Here is a 21,218-nt window from a genome sequence, read left to right as displayed (position 1 = left end):
GTTGTCTTAAACTAGTTTGTGCTTACTTTTGACCTCTCAGCAGCTTTTAAATGTGAAGAATAGATTGAATGTACAGTATCTTGGTAAGGCAGTCTCTTTCTCAAACACATATGGTGAGACTTGCCACGTGCCTTTCTTCCACAATACTTTGCTCTGTCATCTCTTTGACCTCATCATCTCTGCCACCTAACTGGCCCCTTCATCACTCTCAGGTCCACATTGGCTTCCTCCACTGTCAGCTAGGATGTGATTGGTCAGGCCCAGCTGTCACATGAGGTTGTGACTGCATAGATGTTTGTGTATTAAGTGGTGTTGACATGTTGTTTTTAAAAGGCTAGCTCTGGTGTCTGAGCTCAGTGCTGGGGTCTAAACCTTGGGCCGTGTCAGAGCTTCATAAACTGTTGGAAAATAAGGACAGCGTGCTTCCTGTTCACGGTTTCTATGGATTCTTTCCTTTATTTTATTCTCCTGTCTTTTCTTCTGCAGGACTTAAACATACAAAAAAGTGTAGTGCAGTGTTTGGTACCATAGAAACACCGTCCTGTTGGTTTGCTGACGCATGCAACCATTCAGCACAATGCCACAGAAATCTATGTTTTATCAGTATTTTCTTGCTTTTCTCACTCTTTATCCTTGTTGGCTTGGCTCCATTCATCACATACCCACACTAATACATACACTAAGTCACTAATCCAAACATGCTAAGCCAAATGAGGAGGAATGGTAAACTCACACACCCGGACAAGTGTCTGTGCGTGTGTGTCAGCTTTTGTTTTTCTGTTTGGATGTTTAACCTTTCTGCATTCTGCTTTCATGCGTTCTGGCATTTCCTGTTTTCAAAGGCCCATCCCATCAGTAGTCTCTTTCTGTTTGTGTCATGGACTCGCATCGTAATGAACAGCAGCTTGCGTTCAATGTTTTAGCATGATGGCATTTCACAAACACTTAACACACAAAACTTATGAAGCGCAGCGTCAGATTTCAGGTGTGTTCACGTTTTGGAGTCTTGAAGTGCCACGTTCATGGCTATAACATCTTTCCCCGAGTTGTTTCTCTTGTCCTCTTGTGACTGTTGGGTGTCATCTGTGTGTTAGTGTGTAGTGTAAGACTACATCAGTGAGGGCTCACTGCTGAGCGACTCTGTGCTGGGTTAGTTAAAGGTGGCACCATTTTTACCCTCAACGATTGAACTTGACTCTACACCTCATTCTTGAAATTTCTTTTGATTAAAGTTGCAATCTGTGATGTCAATGTAAAGCAAATTGTTTGCCCACAATTTCATTTCATTAGTAACACTTAAATCACAATCACAATAGATCATAGCAGAGATGGCAGAACAAGTCATGGTCAGAGCACAGCCAAGTAGAAATGATGAGGAAAATTCAGAAAACGAAGAATAATATTCCTCACTAACGAAGTGTAGAGAACTGAACATTGCCAAGTACAGCAGAGCAAACAGAAATGAACCCAATTTGCTTTAGCAAGACATGAGTACAGATCAGTGCAGCATTGGGAGTCACATTGAGCAATATTTTCCTGAAGCCATGGATCAGCTATGGTATGCAGATAACACAGTTCACCACAGTCATGCATTAGAGATTATTATCTAACCAGTCTTGAACCCTGATAGCTGTAGGACTGAGCTCTAAGTAGAGCTGAATTACCTAACAGGTCAACTGGGCACAGGCCAGGGGCCAGTTCCCTTAGTCTCTGGCCCCTTAGCACAGAGACTGATGTATGAGAACGCTGTGAAGGCCTTAGTCATATCAACAACGACAGAAAACAGAAATCGGGTATGTTGTATTTAATAACTTGTACTGCACTTTTAGCCTGGACTCGAACCGGGAACATTCCAATTTGTAGACAATGTTTTCGTTTCCTCTGTACTTTGAAAGTTGAAAACCCTGTTCTTATTTGATTACTGCATAATCATGACATGACTGCAGTATAATCTATATACCCACAGATTTTGTGTCAGGAGAGGCCAAGGCGTGCATAAACTGAGATATTGTCTGACCTTACTTTCATCCAATAGGCCAGATTTTCCAAAAATGCTGTGCAAGTGTCGCATATCAACTGCAATATTGTGGTATCACTAAAATGTGAATTTCTTTATTATGCATACATGTTCTAAACACTTGGCACAAGCTAAATTGTAACAAAGATTCAGGACAAACAAGTAGTTGTTTTGGAATTGCATGTGCTCTCTTGTGAAAAGTAGTATCCTAACACTAAAGATCCACACTTATGTTGTATCAGCTCCTGATAAAACTTTGCATTCTCTGTTGGGATAGAACAAAAGAGCCACTGTGTAGGGTGCCAACTTCCCCTTTCACTGCGAGAGAGTCAACAGTACTGTGGGTGTAGCTGGAAGAAACGGGTTCACACGCTGTTTGGCAAACAAGTTTTTCAGGAGTGTGTCTCTGGAAAAGGTGTGTCTGTATACATCGACCATGACATGAATGAGGAACCAGGAGGGATTTCACCTTGGTCACTTTGTACTCAACTTTCCAAAGACAATGAAATCCACAGCACCAGTTGTTTCCTTAAGTACTCTGAGTTCCAGAGTTGTGCTGGCATACAAAGAGCGCATCTTGTTTATTAAATTTGGAAATTTGTAGCTTTAAGCCCAGTTTGTTTTTGTTGAGTGGCACCATAAAGCAGTGATGAATCAATTGTGTCACATTGGGATTCCCCCCACGTGATGTTGAGTCAAGTCAACTTAATTTCTAAGACCAATATCACACAACAGCTGTTGCTAGCCCCAACGCAGGAACACGTGTGAACGCAGAGACGACAGCTGGAGGCGCTGGGGCCGAAACAGGTGCGGGGTCAGGAGCAGGCAACGGACCGCCATCAGAGCAAGAACACAGGCGACACAACGGCTGCTGCTGGCATCCGGGCCGGGATGTAAGCCGTCAGAGCAGGAACAGGTGTAGAAATCACTGCAGGCCCAGGCGCTGGGACTGAAACAGGTGCAGGCGTGGAGACCAGTGCTGGAGGCTCGAGCGGGCCCTGCAGGTGTGGAGGCCCAAGCGGGTTCAGCAGACTGGAGCAGTGGAGCGGGTTCAGCAGACTGGAGTGGCGGAGCAGGAACTGCAGACTGGAGCAGTGGCTCAACTCTAGGAACACAATGCTGGAGACTGAGTAAACCAAGCGGCAGAGCTGGGGGTGAAGGAATTTTGACTGCTGGCTGTAGAACAGGGTAGACCGCTTTCATCGGTAAAAACGAGGACCCGGCAATGGGGCGAAAACGACAGCAGAGGAAGAGAAAAGATTGAAGTCGGCTAGCACAGGCCATCTCCTGGGCAGTCTAGACATTAGATTCATGTCTTCATCTCTGGCACTATGACTTTTATGAGAAAGCTCATGTTGGAACTCAGTTTAACATACAAGCATTTCAGTGACAATGAAATATTTTGTGGTTTTGATCCACTTTGAGAAACATTTCTAGTTATTATTATTATTATTAATATTATACATTTATTTCTGTACTAAAGAATAATTCTAGGTCTCACAAGAACCATTTTTACCTAACACAAAGACACTCACACATTTTGTCTCACTGTCCCATCATGTACACACAAATGCCCACATTGCACAATATCTGACATGATCAGGATTGGTTTGGTCCTATTTCCGTTCCGCCTATCATCAGCATCTTAACACTGATATTCAGTAGTCTGACAAGAAACACAGGATCATGGTTTCCGTGATTACACACTCTTTGTCTTTCACAGAAACACAACAAAAGATCTAGTAAGGCTTTGTTGTCCTGGTATGGTGAAGGGTTGTCTCAGCATTGCTGAACAAAGTCAGCCTGTCAGGGTGTGAATGGTGCCGTCACCCTCTGTCAAATAGAAACACATTCACAATTATTAACTGGAAAAAAACAGGTTCTTCTTTATGCACAGCAACCAGATGTAGACCCGTGTAAGATGGAAGCACACTGACAGATGGATTTGACAGTTTTATGCAAATTACAAGTGTCAGCCTTAATGATGTGCTTTGGCTGTAAAAGTTACCGTTAATGTAAATGAGGGAGGGTATTGGTTCTCCCAAGGCATCACTGTCCTTCCTCTTGATTTCTGCAGACTGATGTCTGATTGTTTATAAGTCTGTATGACAGCGTGATAGAGGGATGGGCACCTTAAGAGAGAGATGACAGTGGAGGAAAGGAAAGTGAACGGATGACAGGAGGGTGGGTGGGCTGAAAAGCTGGAATTGCGGATGCCGGGGGTAGAGATGATAGATGGAGTTATTTGGCAAATTAAAACTGTGTGCGCAATCATGCTTGCCTGCAGTGATGAGTTTTTAATGACAAATGTGCATGTTCAGCTTATGTATGGTGAGTGGGAGTAGTTGTTGAAAGTGGTAATTTAGATCTAATAACAGCATTTCAATTTCATCTGCATTTGACTGTCACAGATCCACCTTGAGCATGTCCAAATCAGGCAAAATGCCAAATATTTTCTTCATGCTTTCATTTCTACCCACTATTCAGACAGAAACAATGTGAATTTAACATACAGCTAAAAGAAGCCTGTATAAAGCCTGCATTGGTGTCTCCATGCAGGACAACAATTAGTGGAATATAGCCAATTTAGAACTATACAAATTTAAATTTGTAATGCTTTAATGATTTTTGCTTCTTGCATAAATTTTTTTTCTACTGTGAGTAAACTAAACCTCCAATACCATCTCTAAAACAGCTACATATGAGATTGACACATATTTCTTCTTATTTCTGTAGGACACCACTAGATCTGAGGACGCATCCAGCCATTGCAATGGAAACAGATGCCAGTCATATGCTGGAGGCGGCGCTGGAGCAGATGGATGACATAATCGCAGGTGAGAGGGTTCACATTTACGCTAAGGAGCAATGGGTGTGTGTGGGAAATGCGAGTGGACGTCACAGCCTGCAGAATCTCACTGAGAATCTGGTGTCACTGAATCGGAATCAACAATATGCCTAAAATAGAAATAGATTTCTAACCCTTCTAGTGAGAGCAAATTGTTCTAAAGAGGACACACTTGATCGTTAAGGTTCTGTTTACAGCTTGCATTAAAGCGTATATTTATCTGGCTGCTATCTTCAATGTGATTGGATCTCAGCAGGTGAGTCATTACTCTAACTACAGCACAACTAGAGCCTAAATCAATTTCTACTATAAATAATGACATCTGCATGGGCTTTCACAGCCAGCATTCCAGGTGCAGGTAGCCATAGATAGTTACAACTCTTGATTCGAAATAACTTGAGTAACAAGACCACACAAAAGGATACAGTATGACATTTTCAATTTTTGTGCAGGTTGCATTCTGAATGCGATGTGTTGCCAGAGTGTCAGGATGCAGACACACTATCTTCTAGATTTTAAAGTGAGATTAAAGTTAAGACATTCACTCCACTCTAGGGGGCAGTAATGAGGCGTTTCATGCTACAATTTGTTTCTGTTTGATATGATTTACTGTACTAGTATTAGTATAATATTTAACTTCAATACATGTGCTGATAATACACTGATGATAATCTGACCGGCAGTATAGAAGAAATAGATCATTACAACGCTGAAACAGTTTGTCAATAAAAAAAATTAACTTATTGTTAGTTGCAGCCCTGGTGTGTTGTATCATTTAGTATGATGAGGAAATGTAACACATACAGAATTTAATGATCCCATTGTTGCTATAAATTGTTGTAGCAGCATGCAAGTCAGTGTGTGGACCACTGCAATGCACTATTGCAGTGCACTATTGCAGTAGTGTGATATTGAATTGAATTGAATTTTCTTCAACAAAATTAATCAAAAATGTATTTATGAATTATAATGTATAGGATAAGTGGAGTTATCTATTTGTTTGCTGTAGCCAGCTTAGCCTTGGTCAACAAGATTGAACCAATAGTAGAGTAAATGTTTACTGAGGTCCCCCTGCATTATGTGGGAATTCAAAGGTTACACAGTGCAAAGGGATTCTCCAATCACTGATGCTGTGGCACAGAGGGCCTCAGGTCACTGACCTTTGACTGATCCAAAAACTGAAGAAATTATTTACTACTATTACTTAAATAAACAAGAACTTGGAATAGCAATGTTGCACGGTTAATAAAGTGAAATGCTACGTATGTAATACACTTTAATCTCTTTTTATTCTTTCACACATCTTTAAAGGTATTTTGTGTCAACTATGTAATTCCTCTTAAATAGTGAGGTCATTTTATCCATGACACAATCATATTTTGCATAATGTTCCATACAGGTTCTTAGTGTAGTGGAAATGGCAGCAAGAGTGTTTCTGTGCCTTGCTGTCCCATCTGAATCAGTCTAGTGTTGCTTTTTTGCCAAAACACAATGACCTCAGTGACTGCTCTGGGTTGCTGTTCCGGCTCTCAGTGACCACAAATAGAAATGCATTAGATAACCCATTACAAATATCATCAGCCAATCCCTATCAAGGAAATTAGAGGCCACTTATCTGCATGATTGTGATATGTTGGTCATATTGCATTCCGCGATGAAGAGGATTTTTGACTGATTGAGAGGACTGCTGATTGATGACTGTCATGTTGGTGTATTCCATGGGATCAGCTGCATGGATCCTTTTAGACTGAGCCCACTTGCACCAAGCAAATTTTCAATTCTATTTTCAGTACAAATGTCACAAAATGTACATATAGAATGTCCCCAAGGAAAAGTAAATGTTAGATCTGAGATCCTAAATCTTTCGGATGAGAGGTGAAACGTCTTCAAGCCTTTACCAGCAAGTCCAGTTGCCCAAGATTTACTTTAACTTGAATACCATGACCTAGATGACAACAAAACTTCACAGACATATAATGTTTGGTCCAAGTATCAGAAAGGTATCACTCTACCACAATGTCATCGTCCTGCAACATGAAAAACAGACACTACCTGTATTGAAAACAACCTTCCACTTGTGGTAAATGTTTCCTTCTTTCACATAAAGCTTGCAGCCTTCCCTTCATTTATGCTCATCCATTGCTGCATAGAGCTTGCCTGTAGCAATGCAAATAAAGAATCTTTTTCATTATGCAGGATTTATTAATTTTGGCCTCTATATGCTGGGTGAAGGCCCTGTTTTGGCTGCTTTTTAATATCCTTTATTCTTTAGTACATCCAGATGTGTGTATCACTGTGATTTCTATGCATGCGTAGTGCAGGGAACTGATCCAGCTGACACATAGACACTTTGGAAACACTGAGCACTATGAGGAGCATGTATGGCTTTGATTAATCCTCTTTCAGCAATCATCAATGCTTCACTTAGTGTTGCAACTCTGTTTTGCTTTTCTGAGGGATTTGGTCGAGCACCTTGCAAATTTGATAGTAATACGCCTAAAAGTGTTTTTGCAATGCAGTAATGTACCTCTCCTCTTCCCTCTCTGCAGGTTCGAAACCAGCTCCGGTGGACTTAATCAGTTTCTATGATCTGGGTACTCCCATCAGTGCAGGCCCTCTACAGGTTTCTCAACTTGCTGAAGACTTGAAATTGGCCCTGGAACTCCAACCAAACCAAGAAGAGAGAGACACCCTCAGAGCTCAATTACCTACAGAAACCGCTCAGGCCCTCATAGCCTGGCTACAGAGTGGAACTGTGAGTACACTGTGATCAATCAATGTTGACTTTTTGAGTAATGAGATGTGTTTTTATGAAGATATCATCAGAGAAGAAATTTCCACATTAACTAATAGCAGCTTCCTATCCCCTCCCTCTCTTTCAGCCTTTTTTGTTTCAAACCTCCTTCACTGTTTTGCTTCTGCCCCCCTCTCTCTCTCCGCTCTCTCTATCTTTCACTGCATACTGTTACTCTCATTACATTGCTCCCATGCATGCTCACTCGCCCTTCCTTTGCTTTCCCAAGTTGGTGTGTTTTGTCTGTGCTTAGTGTAGTATTTAGCCACTGCAGAGTTTGAAATACGAACTGAATGAACAAGGACTGTAAAGGTAAAGTAAACAGTTTGTGAGATCTGGAAGTGATGGCTATAATATTATTTTTTAGAAAATTGATTAAGTAGCACAGTTCACAATTTTGTGGGATTTTCGCTCTTTTGCAATGTCGCAACAGAATTTGATTTATGGATTTTGCTCTCTCAAACAAGTAGTTTTATGAAAATGCAACATGTCTCTGCTGATCAAGGTGCTGTGTGTTGTTGTTGTCACCAAGGCCATACGTTAAATCAGCTTCGAGCTCTTCCCGGTAATTAAACTGAACAGGGAGTGCAGTTCACTGGCAACCTGTTCAGCAGCTTTTTCAGCTCCTACATTCTTTTAACAGCAGAGGTCTCACACGTCGCACACAGTTAAAGTCCTTTCCTTCCTTTCTCTCTACGCCGCTCTGTTCTTACCTTCCTCACCACACTGACCTAATTTCTGTTAGGTTCCATCAGGGTGGACAGATGGTTGCTTAAGAGGACTTCATGCTTTAAAATGTGCTGTAGTGTGAGTTAGATGTTTGCACCAAAACCCTTTGAGCTTAATCGGCTGTGTTAATGAAGCAATTTAAATTTAGCAGACATTGAAGGACGGGAGCCTCTCCAGTCAGCTCAATTCTTGTACACAGTCTCAGCGTTCTTTACCCAGTCCAGTTTATTACCCAAGTGAGCACAGCCACCCCCTTGATGGAAACAGGTGTGGGGGGGCTCCTTTGTCTTGTCGGTGTTTAGCTGCAGGTGGTTAAGCTCACACCACTAGACGAAGGAGTCCACGTCCACGCCTCCTGTACTCCGCATCCTTCCCCTTGCTGATGCAGCCTACAATTACAGAGTTGTCTCAGAACCTCTGCAGGTGGCAGCACTCGAGGCAGAACTGGAAGTCTGAGGTGTACAGGGTGAACAGAAATGGGGATAGAACCGTACCCTGTGGTGCCCCAGTGTTTCTCACTACAGTGTCAGACGTGCAGCCCTGCAGTCTGACAGAGAGTCCACCTTCGACAGCTTACTCCCAAGCAGGACAGGCCGGATTCTGTTGAAAGCACAGGAAAAACAATAGAATACTGATTCTGGTTCAGACATTTTGAAGGCACACAGATTGCTGGCATCAGAATGACCCTCTGCATGTCCAGGCATGCATGGCTCTTGCGCTTTCAGGATGACCACAAATGACAACCATGTACCTCTCCGCTCTGCCAAAGACAAAGCCACTCTGACGATTACTAGCCCCTATGTATTTAAGTGGGATGCAACCTGAGATTAAGGGAAGACAACATCTCACAACCTGAGACTTTCATGCTGTGAGGTAACAGTGCTAATGACTGCACCGAAATGCTGTCAAGAAGAACCAACTACAGTTGGGCTTGGCCAGAACCTAAGTTAGAATCCCTTGCTGGCCCTGGGTTTTCCTGGTGCATGTCCTTTGCATGGTTCAGGTTTGTCCGTTTCCCCCACCTTCAAAATATATAATATGCCTGACTTTTTCATTGGCATCTTACCTTTGAAGAAATTGATCGAAATATGAGAATCTCCTGGATACTGGATATTTACACATTTAACAAAAAACAACCAACAACGACCAAACACAAACCTACATTTGTTTAAAGAGACAGTTTCATATTAGAATGGACATAAATTCATCTCATAAACTGCTTATCAGTTAGTGAGTGTGTGTGTGAGTGTGTGTGTGTGTGTGAGTGTGTGTGTGTGTGTATGTGTGTGTGTGTGTGTGTGTGTGTGTAAATAGTAACTGAACCTGTCATCTAGATAAATGGCTGATTTTGTCATGGTGAGCAGCTCTGTAACATATACAGGAAATGGAAAACTGAGCTAATGGCTTTCAGCATGAAGATGTTAAGACGCAGAGGGACAGACGGCTGGAGAGGGAGAGCAAAGTAAAGACAGAGAAAGAGAGAGAGACAGAGAGACAGAGCCTGTCATTCACTCCCGAAGACAAGTCAGTAGGCATTGTGACAAACTTAATTACAGCATAGGTGAGAGAGAGAGAGTTGGCAAGGTTCATGTTTGGGCTGACATTATAGCCTGTTGCTATTTTGTTCATATGCTTAACAACAGATGCTAGGGGGTTTGGCTCTGTGCGAGTGTGAAAGAGTGAGTGAGAGAGAAAGAGAGAGAGAGAGATTGTGGGCCAAGACTTGGACACAAACAGACGACTGAGAAAAGACGGAAAGCAGCAAACCCTCCCACCATCACCACCCTCCCTCTTGGCTCGGCCATTTGTGCAACAGACTACAGCAGGGAGAGAGAAAAGAAGGGGGTTAAGGAAGAAGTAAAGAAACAGCAAGAGGGGGGGAAACCAGTGACTAGAGGAAAGAGAAGAGAGGAGCAACAAATTAACACCAAATGGACAATCTCTAGGACAGTGGAGGACTTAGTGAGTGACAGAAGAGAGAGTGAGTGGGGGAAATGTGAGGGAGATACAGTGGAGGGAAAGAAATGAGAGAGAAAGGCAGCTGGTGGAGGAAAGGAAAGAGCAACAGGAGGAGGGGGCAAAGGAGAGGGTGTTAGCCCCAGTCAGAAGGCAAGAGATCGTAAAAAGCCCTCCTCCAGCACAGCCGAGAACATTGCATTCACACACACACACATACACACGCCATTCTTTTGCAGACAGAGTATTTGAATCCACTCTTACTTTTAGTAAGTCTGTACTCACACACACATACACACACACCCACACATAGTGACCGAGTCAGACAAAAACACAGAGGAAGTAGGCAGGGCAGCAATGGGCTGGGAGCATGGATACTCCCATTGACTTCTACAGGCACTTCACATGGCTCAAAAAGGTGAGGGGAGAGATTTTATTCATTCTTTCTGTATCTCCTTCTTCCATTTGACTGACTGGAAATGGGGATCTGCAGGATCGGTGTGTGTGTTAGTGTGTGTGTTCATTGAAGTGATGAAGCTCCTCTGTCCCTAAGAGATAATTGTTCTGCCACATACGTTTTCAAGAGTGTATTCTCCCAGATACAGGGCGTTTATTGGTTTAATTTCCTTGAGCGTAAGGACTGGGCTGCATCTCAAGTTGTCTGTTTGTGTGTGTTAAGGCATGCACGACAAGCACTGCATTATCAGATTAGAAGCATTATCCATCATCTGATTGTTGTTGACAAAGCATTGTGTGATAATGTGGGATGCAATCAGTGGGAAACGTTGCCACTCCAGGTCACATTATCAAATCAATATATTATAGACATTCTGCTGAAAACACACTTAAGATAGTTTAGAGATAGGAATGACATGGAATGCTGTTTGGAGGTGTGTTTGTCATAGTTTTGGCTGATTAAACTATGGACTGTTGTGTTCATTGATCGTCGACGGCTATCTAAAATGCATGTAACCAATGATTTGAGAATTTGAGCCCACTCTACAGCCCAGTTGATGGGGGTAATGTGCAAAAGTTGACTCGCCAACCATTAAACAAGAAAAAAAGGAAAATTCAACCATTGCAATGCTTTGTAAGGGGCCTGGCAATGATGGAGTAGTAAGCGACGGTAGTACCACAGAACACCAGGCAGGCCTGCAGAGATGGAAGGTCAGTGGGTGGCTTCCAATGAGCTACCGCTTCAACTTTGTCCAGGTCTGTAGCAATTCCATTCTCAAACACCATGTATGTCACTTGTGGCCGACAGAATTGGAATTTGTCTATTGACAACTTCTGGCCAGTATCTTCCATTCGGTTAGGTACCTGGAGTAGTCTTTGTTCGTGTTTTTCAAAGGTTTTGCCAAGCACTATGAAATCATCCAAATACACTATGACCGCAGTCATGTGCTTGTCCCCCTTTTTCCATTATTCTCTGGGAAGTTGCAGTGACATGTGTTCGAACAGAAAGAAAATCTCAAGGGTCATATGAAAGCATGTTTTTCCTTATCTTCCCCTGCCATTGGAATCTGATAATAACCACTGCAAGTCCAACACTAAGAACCACTTGCTTCCCGACAAACAGTCCATGGCAACCATACGCGGCACTGTGTATTGATCAGTGAGAGTTCTGCGGTTCAGTCTCTGATAATCCACACACACGCGCAACTGCCCAGTTTTCTTCTGTGCTAGGACAATGGACGAAGCATACACACTGCTTGATTGCCGGGAACTTGTCTTTATCGAGCATCTTGGAAAACAGCACTGTTGGTTGCACCAACACACTCAGGGGGGGAGGAAAGCATGAGAGGGTTAATTTTTTTTTTTTAATTTCCCCTTGAAGATTTTTCTAATCAGTTTTTCTTTTTTTTTTACAATCAGGAATTTTCTGAAACATATAGGTGATAATTATTGTCTCATCTTATGGAAAATAAAATTAAATAGAAAAATAGATACATTTAAAAAATACTAATTTAATGAAATGAAAGTAGAAAATGACCAGTGGTTCTATTGTGGACCTCAAGTATCTGAATTAATCAGGTGCACAATAGGTAATGTGGATAGAAGTAGAAAATAAGTACATACACATTGGACACATAAAGTTAAATGAAATCAATATTTATGCTTAATGTTTGGACACACACAGTCAATCACACAGGACTGCAGAACAGCTTTTGACCCAAGAAGACTTGATTTTGTTTGTTAAAATGCACATTAGAGAGCGCCTCTACTTTCACAGCCTGGCCCAGCTTTTCCTCCTGTGTGGCCATGTGGCTACTAAAAGGAGATTGAACTTTATTATCTGTTTTATGGTCACTTTGGTTTAAGTTATTTAGTTGGTTTTAGAGTGGATAGAGAAGGGAAGTGTTTGGTCCTTTGCTAAAGTACAAACTAAAATGTTGCCATTGCTAGGTTAATGGGAGTCAGATGATCAGCTGGCAATGTTTGATAAGTCTTGATCATGTGCTCAGTGAATTTGAACAGTGACAGCACTGTTTATTCTGCAGTCAGCAGGGTAGCTATGGGTATCCTTAGCATATCATCCTTGCACTGAAATCTGCAATATTATCACCTTAATTTTAAAACTAACCATAACCACGTAAGCAAGAGGGCAGATACAATCTGACCAACATTTCCCTTGGTCTTTCCCTCCTCTTCTTCACTTCATGGCTCACTGAAATTACATAAAATAAGACGAATACAGACAGGATCATCAGTTAGTGCAAAAGCAACAGGGAAATCATGGTTTACTAATCTTCAAAACCTAGCTGGAGCCGCCCTTGGCCAGATGCATCCCACCGCTCATGCAGCAGCAAAAGCATCAGTCATGTGGACTGGAATTATGGATTGGACGTGCAGAGAATGATCGTTCACGTGCTGTGTTGTTGTTGTTTACACAAGTCATATCGGACCGACAACAATCTAAGATAACAGTGTTTTGGCTATGTTGATGCACTAGTCTAGATGTTCTAATGAAAGTTTCTTTGCCATAACGTTATGAGAGATAGATAGGATGTTTTTTGAACTCACGGATGAGAAATTCAGTAAAGAAGGGGGCACTCGGATTTGAACCGGGGACCTCTTGATCTGCAGTCAAATGCTCTACCACTGAGCTATACCCCCTACATGTCATGGAAGTGATGTCAGCCTAGCTAGAACTTGTACCATACGTAGTACATCATCTGCTCGCTTGCTTCTGTTACCTGCTTGACATCTGTCAGTTTCACATCAGTGAAGGATGGGGAGTACTGGGTGGGAGTGGGAGCCACTAACACACACACAGCTGCCAGGCAGACACACAGGGGAGGTTCTCAACCCCTGACTACTTACACAGTTGTCTACAATTTTTATTTTTCACTCACAAATATGACTACGGTTCGGACCTTGGGTGTGTCTAACCACATATGAGGTCAGCTAAATTAAAATGTGTTAAAGGAACAAAACACATATTATGCCCCCTTTAATGTACTGTATGTTTGACATCAGCATATATCATAGCTCACAGATCAACCTTTACCTTTACCTTACATTTTTAACCTGTGTCTCTGCTGTGTGTTTTGTCCAGGTCAACCTCTGTTCCCCAGCCAACAATGAGAACTACCGACAAAGACTGCTCCGCCTTGAGGGAGACAAGGAGTCTCTTGTGCTACAGGTTAGATACCCGTGTGTGTGTGTGTGTGTGTGTGTGTGTGTGTGTGTGTGTGTGTGTGTGTGTTTGTGTGTTGCGTCAAGCCAGATTCTTGTGTTGTAAATGGATGAAGGGATGGAAATCAAACAAATCGGTGAAAATGAAATGGAGCGGATGAACCTCTTATGATTAAACATATTGCTGAAATAGTTGTATTTGTTATGTGGCCCAAATAATTGACTATGACTCAGTGCATATGGAATTTCTGTCTCTGTTCCATGTTAAGCAGAAACTTTCTATTTCCATTCCCTCAACCCCATCATTACCTGTCTGAGCAGAGAGAGCTCTTTCACAGGACTTGTGTTGCAATGAAAAAAGTTGTATCCATTTGATAAATACAACATAAGAATTCACTTTCTTTTTAGCTCTGTTATAGTAGCTACTATAATTATAATCCCTATTAGTGCACATACCTACCTGATTCAATAAGTCTATTACAAATGTTGATCCATTCAGGTTTTACGCATAATAAATAGTTAAGAAGTCACTCTTAAGGAACTTTAACTCCTTTACTATTTTCAGAAACACACTGTACTAATATGGCTTACAATGTCAAAGTTGTTATTGATATTTTTTCAGATTTGCTCCATGTGAGTGTGTGTTTCAACCGTTGTCATGAGTCATATAGGCACTGTATTTATCTGAATGTGTTGGTAGCAAAAACACGGTTGTAATCCTAGAGCTTGAGTTATTTCACGTTAATCTACAACCAAACGTGTCTGGACAACATCTGTGTGTCTGGGCTGACTTTTATGTCTCAGTGAGCTGTGGTAAAGCAGTAGATTATACATCTCTGCACTATATGATGTCACCAGGCGGCAACAAACTGTTATCTCTGCGCTTAGATCGCTTTAATAGCCACTTCCTGCAACTGTGATCTTCCAAATCTGCTTTTAAGTTCCTCTGCTTCAACAGTATCTTGCAGTATCTTGAGCTCCTCTTCAGCTTTGACCGTGTGTTTGACAGTGAGCGTGGTGTGCTTGTTTTGAGTTCTGAATGAGCTTATGAAAGTGGATTTTGCACCTCTCACCTGGACAGTATCTACCCCCCACCCCCCCACTAACGGTCTCTCTCACACGCACGCACGCACACACACACACACACACACACACACACACACACACACACACACACACACACACACACACAGACTTCTTACACATTCCTCATCCTCTCTTGATGTCTCTTCCTATTGGCTGATAGCCACGGTGACCTGGGCCTGTTTTTTTTCCTGACAGAGGATCTAATTGGCTGTTGACAACTTTCCTTCACTTTCCCCTCACCTGCTTCTGCCTCAGTGCTCTGCTTATCTGACTTGTTCTCTTACTTCAGCGCGTGTGTGTGTCGGCACAAGCACACACACACACTTGGTAACTGACTTCCCTGTAGCTCAGTGGGGAACTTTGACCTACATTTGAGTGTATATGTGTGTGTCAGCAGCGGAACACAGCGGCGGTAAGACACTGACTTTGTTACTTTTGGTCATTTTCTTCAACATTAGGAGAAAGTCCAAAGTTCAACTTGGACTCGACAGCAAGTAACATCAGTGCTGTTACTTTCACTTTCTTCCTGTAGTTGTTTTATGTATAGATACCTTGAACATGGCACTAATAAATAGGTATTGATCCATGTATCAATTATTCCAACCCTAATGACCTTTATACTGTGTTTTAGGTGTGAAGCCCCACCAAAGATCCTGAGTGTAATTAATTCAAACACATGCTCATTCAGTCACTCACTCACTCATACTAACGTAAGGACCCCTGGTGGTCATTAGGGAGCACGTCAACCACATTTTGCCTTCTGCTTTTCTCTGTAGGGTTATCGTGTCCTTGTGTCTTTGTAATCTGGATTTGAGCTGTGGGCTTTGCACGGTGTAGTAGAAGAGTAGTGTGTTGTCTGGAAGATTATAGTGAATGTGCAACACATTCCTGGGTGACTGACTGCTGAGTAAGTGTGTGTTGTTTTGCAGTCGGGGTATGCCAGCAAGAATGTGTGTCGCTGCGTGGAGGCAGAGAAGAAGCTGATGTTACCATAGCTGTAATGTCTGTTATGATGACCTTGTTGTGAGTGTGTCTTCTAAGTGAGTGTGTGTGTCACCCATTAGGTGAGCGTTCTGACGGACCAGGTGGAGGCTCAAGGAGAGAAAATTAAACACCTAGAAAGTTCTCTGAAGGAACATCGACAGAAACTGGCGTCTACTGAGGAGATGCTGCAGCAGGTAACACACAACACAATACTCACTTGCTGTTTTACGATTATGCAGTTTCCCTATAGGATATAGTTAGAGGAGCTGAACAGGAGTGAAGTATCACTGTAAATGGTTAAACAAAGGAGTGGAACTGCAGTTCATTCACAGCATTCCAACATAACTGTGCACACTGATCCACTCTGACTCACCCATTCCATTATGTAGAAACACCAAGCTGACCTGACAGGTCAAAGCTTTTCGAAGTTTCACAGTAGCCGATTAATATTTCTTAAGTCTTAACATTCAGTCCAAGTGTATTCAGTAATTTAGTAATTGTAAACTTCCACAAAGGCTATTCTTCTAAGGTGTCTATGCTAAAAGTAAGGGATAGCATATTGTCACACTGATCACACTGATCACCAGTGTGAACGGTGAACACTGAGCGCTTTCAAGTTGTTCCAGTTGTCATAATTGACGTCAGCAGTGACTGACACATAGGACCATAGTGTCTCTGTCCCAAGATCTGCCCTTTGTGCAGACTCAACAGTCTCTTTGTTCTCTCCGGTGTCAACACGATGCTGAAAATAACAAAATTCTAAAATAAATACCCAGGCGCTTTGCGCTGCTTATCAGTTTTATCCACTCAATTTCATATTGCAGTAATATATAGCTTCCTGTTTGGATTTTGAGAAATAGAATACTGTCAACAAATGCTTGCACATCTTACCGACAGACTGTGATTTGGGCTTCAAAGTTAGTGTGTTTATTGGATTAAGCAGCACTAACCTGCTGCTTCAGTTCCAGTGTGTGGTCATGTGTGAACATGTGTGCTTGCGTGTGTATCATGGTCCTACTTTGCAGTAAAGGAGAGCTGGTTGGATATTAGATGGGCCAGTGTTTACTCAGAGAGGCTTAAAGGGAGGCACGTCGAGGCAGATCATGTGTAACGGCTTCTGTGTGTGTGCATGACGGTCTCCTGTGTTGTGTTGTTGGCCTCTTTCGTGTTTTAGTGATGTCATACAGTAACGTTAGGGTTGTTTAATCGCAAACTTTAACTAACTAACTAAGAAAGCATGTTTGAAGGATTTAAAAGATGTCTACCAACACTTCTGCCTCTTTCATACCACATCCACCATCTGTGTGTTTGTGTCTATATGTGATAGAGAGAGAAAGCCAAACCGGCCATCCAGTGATGTAATGCTGCGTCTCAGTGTAGCAGGGCTGCTGCTTGCTATGGGAATCATGACTTATCACACACAAACACACACACACACACACACACACACACACACACACACACACACACACACACACATACCTTTTCTGTGTGTTTTATAAATCTGTAACATTTTTAGAGAGACTCATACTTTAGTTGATTCCTATCATATTGATGGGACAGAAGATGCCAGGCAGCTGAGCAGGAGGGCCTAAGCAGAGATGAATCCCTTGTGGCTAGACCAGCAATTATCCTGCTGTATGAGACACTGGGGTTAGATTACACACTGACAGTCAACTGACATAACTAAGCAGATTTTGGTCTTGACGTCTTGAGGAATAACTTGTGCTGTCACATATGTCCGTTCTCCCAACATCTGAGAGGACTTTAAATGTGGCTCCAAAATGAGATGGGAACCCAGCAGGAACAATTACTGTGACCGCTCGCACTGCATTCACATCTCGTGTTGCTGCCTGGGCCATCTTATTTCCACAGGGACAATTCATCTGCCCTCATGGTGCCTTGTTTTCACCCAGTACTACTGCTACTGCTTTATGTTACTGTTTCCACCTCCTGCTGCTACTACATTGGTAGATCTGTTGAAAGGCTCACCCTCTTTTTTAACTGAAGTGTTTCATCTCAGCAAATAGGCAGCAGTAAGATAGAAGTCAGAACTGCTTAAAGAGGTGATTGGAAGTTTTCTTAGAAAAGAGGAAATGGGATAAGTCGTTTTAAAAGGGAATCGAAAGAAACAGACACACGCAATATTGAGATTTGTGTTTGGTGTGTGAGACAAACAGTTTTGTGTGGGCAATGTCTGTGGCCTCCCTCTCTGTTTCTCTTTTGGACAGCCTTTCCCCTTTCTCCCTCCCATACCAAAGAAGCACAGGGATTTTACAGTATTTATAGAGCTGCCATTGCTAGCCTGTGTGTGTGTGTATGTGCCTGCATGTGCGTGTGTGTGTGTGTGTGTGTGTGTGTGTGTGTGTGTGTGTATATATTTAGCTATGTGGGGTCTGGGCCCCCAGCCTACTCTGGTCTATTAGTGTGGGAAGAACATTGTCCCCGGTGGAGCAGAGTGCTGACACACAGCCCTGCTCGCGGGTAATCGTGTGTGACTTCATCTGCTTATGTGTATGCTTGATATTTGTCACTTTTCCTGAGCATGGTTCGAAGGCCTCTGCTGTGCCTTTGTTCATGTGTCTAACAAACAGTGTGCGTGTGTGTGTGTATTTCCCAGGAGCTGTTGAGCCGAACTTCTCTGGAGACGCAGAAACTGGATTTAATGGATGAGGTTTCTTATCTTAAACTGAAGCTGGTCAGCATGGAGGATGAGCACACAAGCAACATCGACCCACCCGATCCCACAGAAACAAAACAGAACAAAGCTGAGGTATGTCAAGTCAACAAACCTGTGTGTGTGTGTGTGTGTGTGTGTGTGTGTGTGTGTGTGTGTTTGTGTGTGTGTGTGTGTGTCAGTGTGTCCCATATCTAATGCTCAAGTCATTTTTCATTAACCCCTCTGTCTTTGAGATTAGCAAACTGGATTCGTCTATAAGTAGCATCTGCTTCAATGAAAATCACTTATTACAGCACCACTGTTGTACGCTGTGTTTACCTTCACTAAGTACAAAAATCCATCTGTCCACATTACCAGAAGACCAAATCATCATATAACATACATTAGTTTCATGCTGTGTTATACTTATGTCACCCTGGGGATGCTTTCATCTGATCATGGCTCATGAACAATATTTTACAATGGGTAGTGTCTCCTTGTTGCAAAAAAGGTTTCCTCATTTACTGACAATATTCCATGGCCTGACCATGACCCCGCTCATGACCCTGCCCATGACATACATTTTTCATGCTGGACACAAACTGAGACAGATGGATTTATGTTCGTGTTTATGTCCAGAGAATTGTCAGTCTGAAACGGACTCAAATTCTCTTGGACACAAAGCCAGTAACAAAATAAACATCACATTCATGCCGACTGTTTCATGATAATCAGTTAATAAAAAACACAGCACTGATTTATTAACAATAGCTTCCTCAGTGTCAGTACACATTGTTGGAGTTGGAACCTAAACACACTGTCACTTGCTGAATTGCACTTTACTGCATACCACACTGCTGGCCAGCTTAGCTGAACCCCATGTGACATTCTGATGTGTATCTAAATGATGTCTAAATCCACAGTCTGCTCCAGCCTAGTTCAGCTTTCATACAGTATACTGACGCCTATTCTTTTTCCATTGTTATAGAAACAAAACACAAGAAACGCCCTATCTGTTGCAATATGTAATGCTTCATCTGCTGAAATGGCATAATTTTCTTGGTTTCACTGTGTGTTTGCCTAAGGTAAATTATTTTCCATCTTGGATTGATTAGAGACACATGGGTCTGTACGTGGACATGTAGTGTAATTGTTGTTGTCAGTTGTTTATCTGCTTTCTATGATTTTACTGTCCCTGGGCCAAAGTAAATACTAAAGCCATTCACCAGTGGCTGTTGTGGTCACAGTTACCCACCACAGGTCCCAGACACAGATCTGTTCCCATTGGCGATGTGGAAATATATACAGATGGAGGTGACTCCCAAGTACAAACAATGTCTAACTATTCTTATTTGTAATGAAAGCCATTGAAAGCCGTTTTCGAATGGTGAGAACATGAAAGAGTCGTTGATCAAAATATCAGTGCATCTATTCTCCGACACAAACGAAACTGAGAGAGCTCAGAAAATAAAACCACCAGAGACCGAGACATGAGTCAAACATCATCAATCTGCAGATAGATTCTCATTCATACTGATTAGTAATGTTGACTAATCTTGGCTAATTTAGACTTAATAGGCTGTGTTACCTTCATTATAATGCTGAAATGTGTTTTGCGACTCCAGATCTTTTGCTAATTAAGGTTGCTGACCCCGCTCTAGGTGATCATTGGTGCTCATGCTAACGTCCACTTTACCAATCTCACTCTTGTTTCCTGACCAGTGTTTCAATGTGTTGCAATGGATTATTTCCCATTAAACCTTCTGTCATCTACTGCTGCCAGCAGGGAGTAGAAATTATTCAATTAAAATGTGCTGTTTCATGGTTTGTATGTGATGTGAGCTTTTCCGATCGTACAGGATAAATTCCCATTCCTCTGTCATGCATGGAGCTTTGATAACAGTCCAATTAAGCAATAAATCTATATTTATTATGTTAGCACAGTCACTCGAGCATGTAAATAATCTGTGTTTGCCAGATGTCCTCCCCTCTTGGACTCTTGATTCAGAACAAGTTGCCTGTATTTGGGTGAAAGACAAAACTATTAATAACCTTACTCACATCTTTGCCTAATGACTGTATAGACAAACATCTCAGTATCCAGTGTTTGCTAATGTTTTGTGTATGTGTGATGCCACATGCAGAAATGTCAGTGGTGGAATCTGTGTTTGATGTCAACCAGGTCAGTTCACAGATCAGTTTTAACTTTGACATTGTCATTGTAAAGGTGGGAGCTAAATCCCACAGATCACGTACGTATAGTCCCCATGCGGTACATTACCAACAGATGTGAATAAAAGTAAGAGAATGATGGAAAACAGACTAAAGGAGAAGATCTGAGGTATTTGAATCCCTTTTGATTAATGAAGGGTGTGTATTGTAAAGTTGACATTTTGGAGATGGTTTGGCACTGCAGTAAGAGTGTAATTCCTCCTGTGATGTGATGTGATGTGTGTTAATAGCAGTAATCTCTTTGGTTCATTGCGTGTCACTCTGCGTCAGATGA

General features: G+C 42.1%; 1 protein-coding gene and 1 non-coding gene across 11 annotated transcripts in view; one reads left to right on the top strand and one right to left on the bottom strand.

The window, feature by feature from the left end:
• Positions 1 to 21,218, top strand: part of ppfibp2b (PPFIA binding protein 2b) — a 42,544-nt gene that overhangs the window by 5,377 nt on the left and 15,949 nt on the right. For 5 of the 10 annotated variants that reach the window (XM_076141985.1, XM_076141984.1, XM_076141983.1 and 2 more), the window contains exons 2-6: positions 4,754 to 4,854; positions 7,415 to 7,620; positions 13,904 to 13,990; positions 16,134 to 16,247; positions 18,674 to 18,826. In XM_076141985.1, the coding sequence (XP_075998100.1) occupies positions 4,754 to 4,854; positions 7,415 to 7,620; positions 13,904 to 13,990; positions 16,134 to 16,247; positions 18,674 to 18,826 (661 nt within the window). Of the gene's footprint in view, positions 1 to 4,753; positions 4,855 to 7,414; positions 7,621 to 10,210; positions 10,763 to 13,903; positions 13,991 to 15,320; positions 15,482 to 15,878; positions 15,977 to 16,133; positions 16,248 to 18,383; positions 18,568 to 18,673; positions 18,827 to 21,218 lie in introns of those variants that run through there. The other 5 variants (XM_076141986.1, XM_076141987.1, XM_076141988.1 and 2 more) reach the window with 5 other exon arrangements.
• On the bottom strand, positions 13,390 to 13,461 carry trnac-gca (transfer RNA cysteine (anticodon GCA)). Its single transcript has one exon. It is a non-coding gene; the product is annotated as a tRNA-Cys (tRNA).

Source organism: Genypterus blacodes, unplaced genomic scaffold (assembly GCF_046128005.1).
Source record: "Genypterus blacodes isolate CSIRO-AG114 ecotype Tasmania unplaced genomic scaffold, CSIRO-AGI_Gbla_v1 ptg000021l_1, whole genome shotgun sequence".
Taxonomy (NCBI): domain Eukaryota; kingdom Metazoa; phylum Chordata; class Actinopteri; order Ophidiiformes; family Ophidiidae; genus Genypterus; species Genypterus blacodes.
Note: the sequence above shows the minus strand (reverse complement) of the source record. Positions and strands in the feature narration are given on the sequence as shown.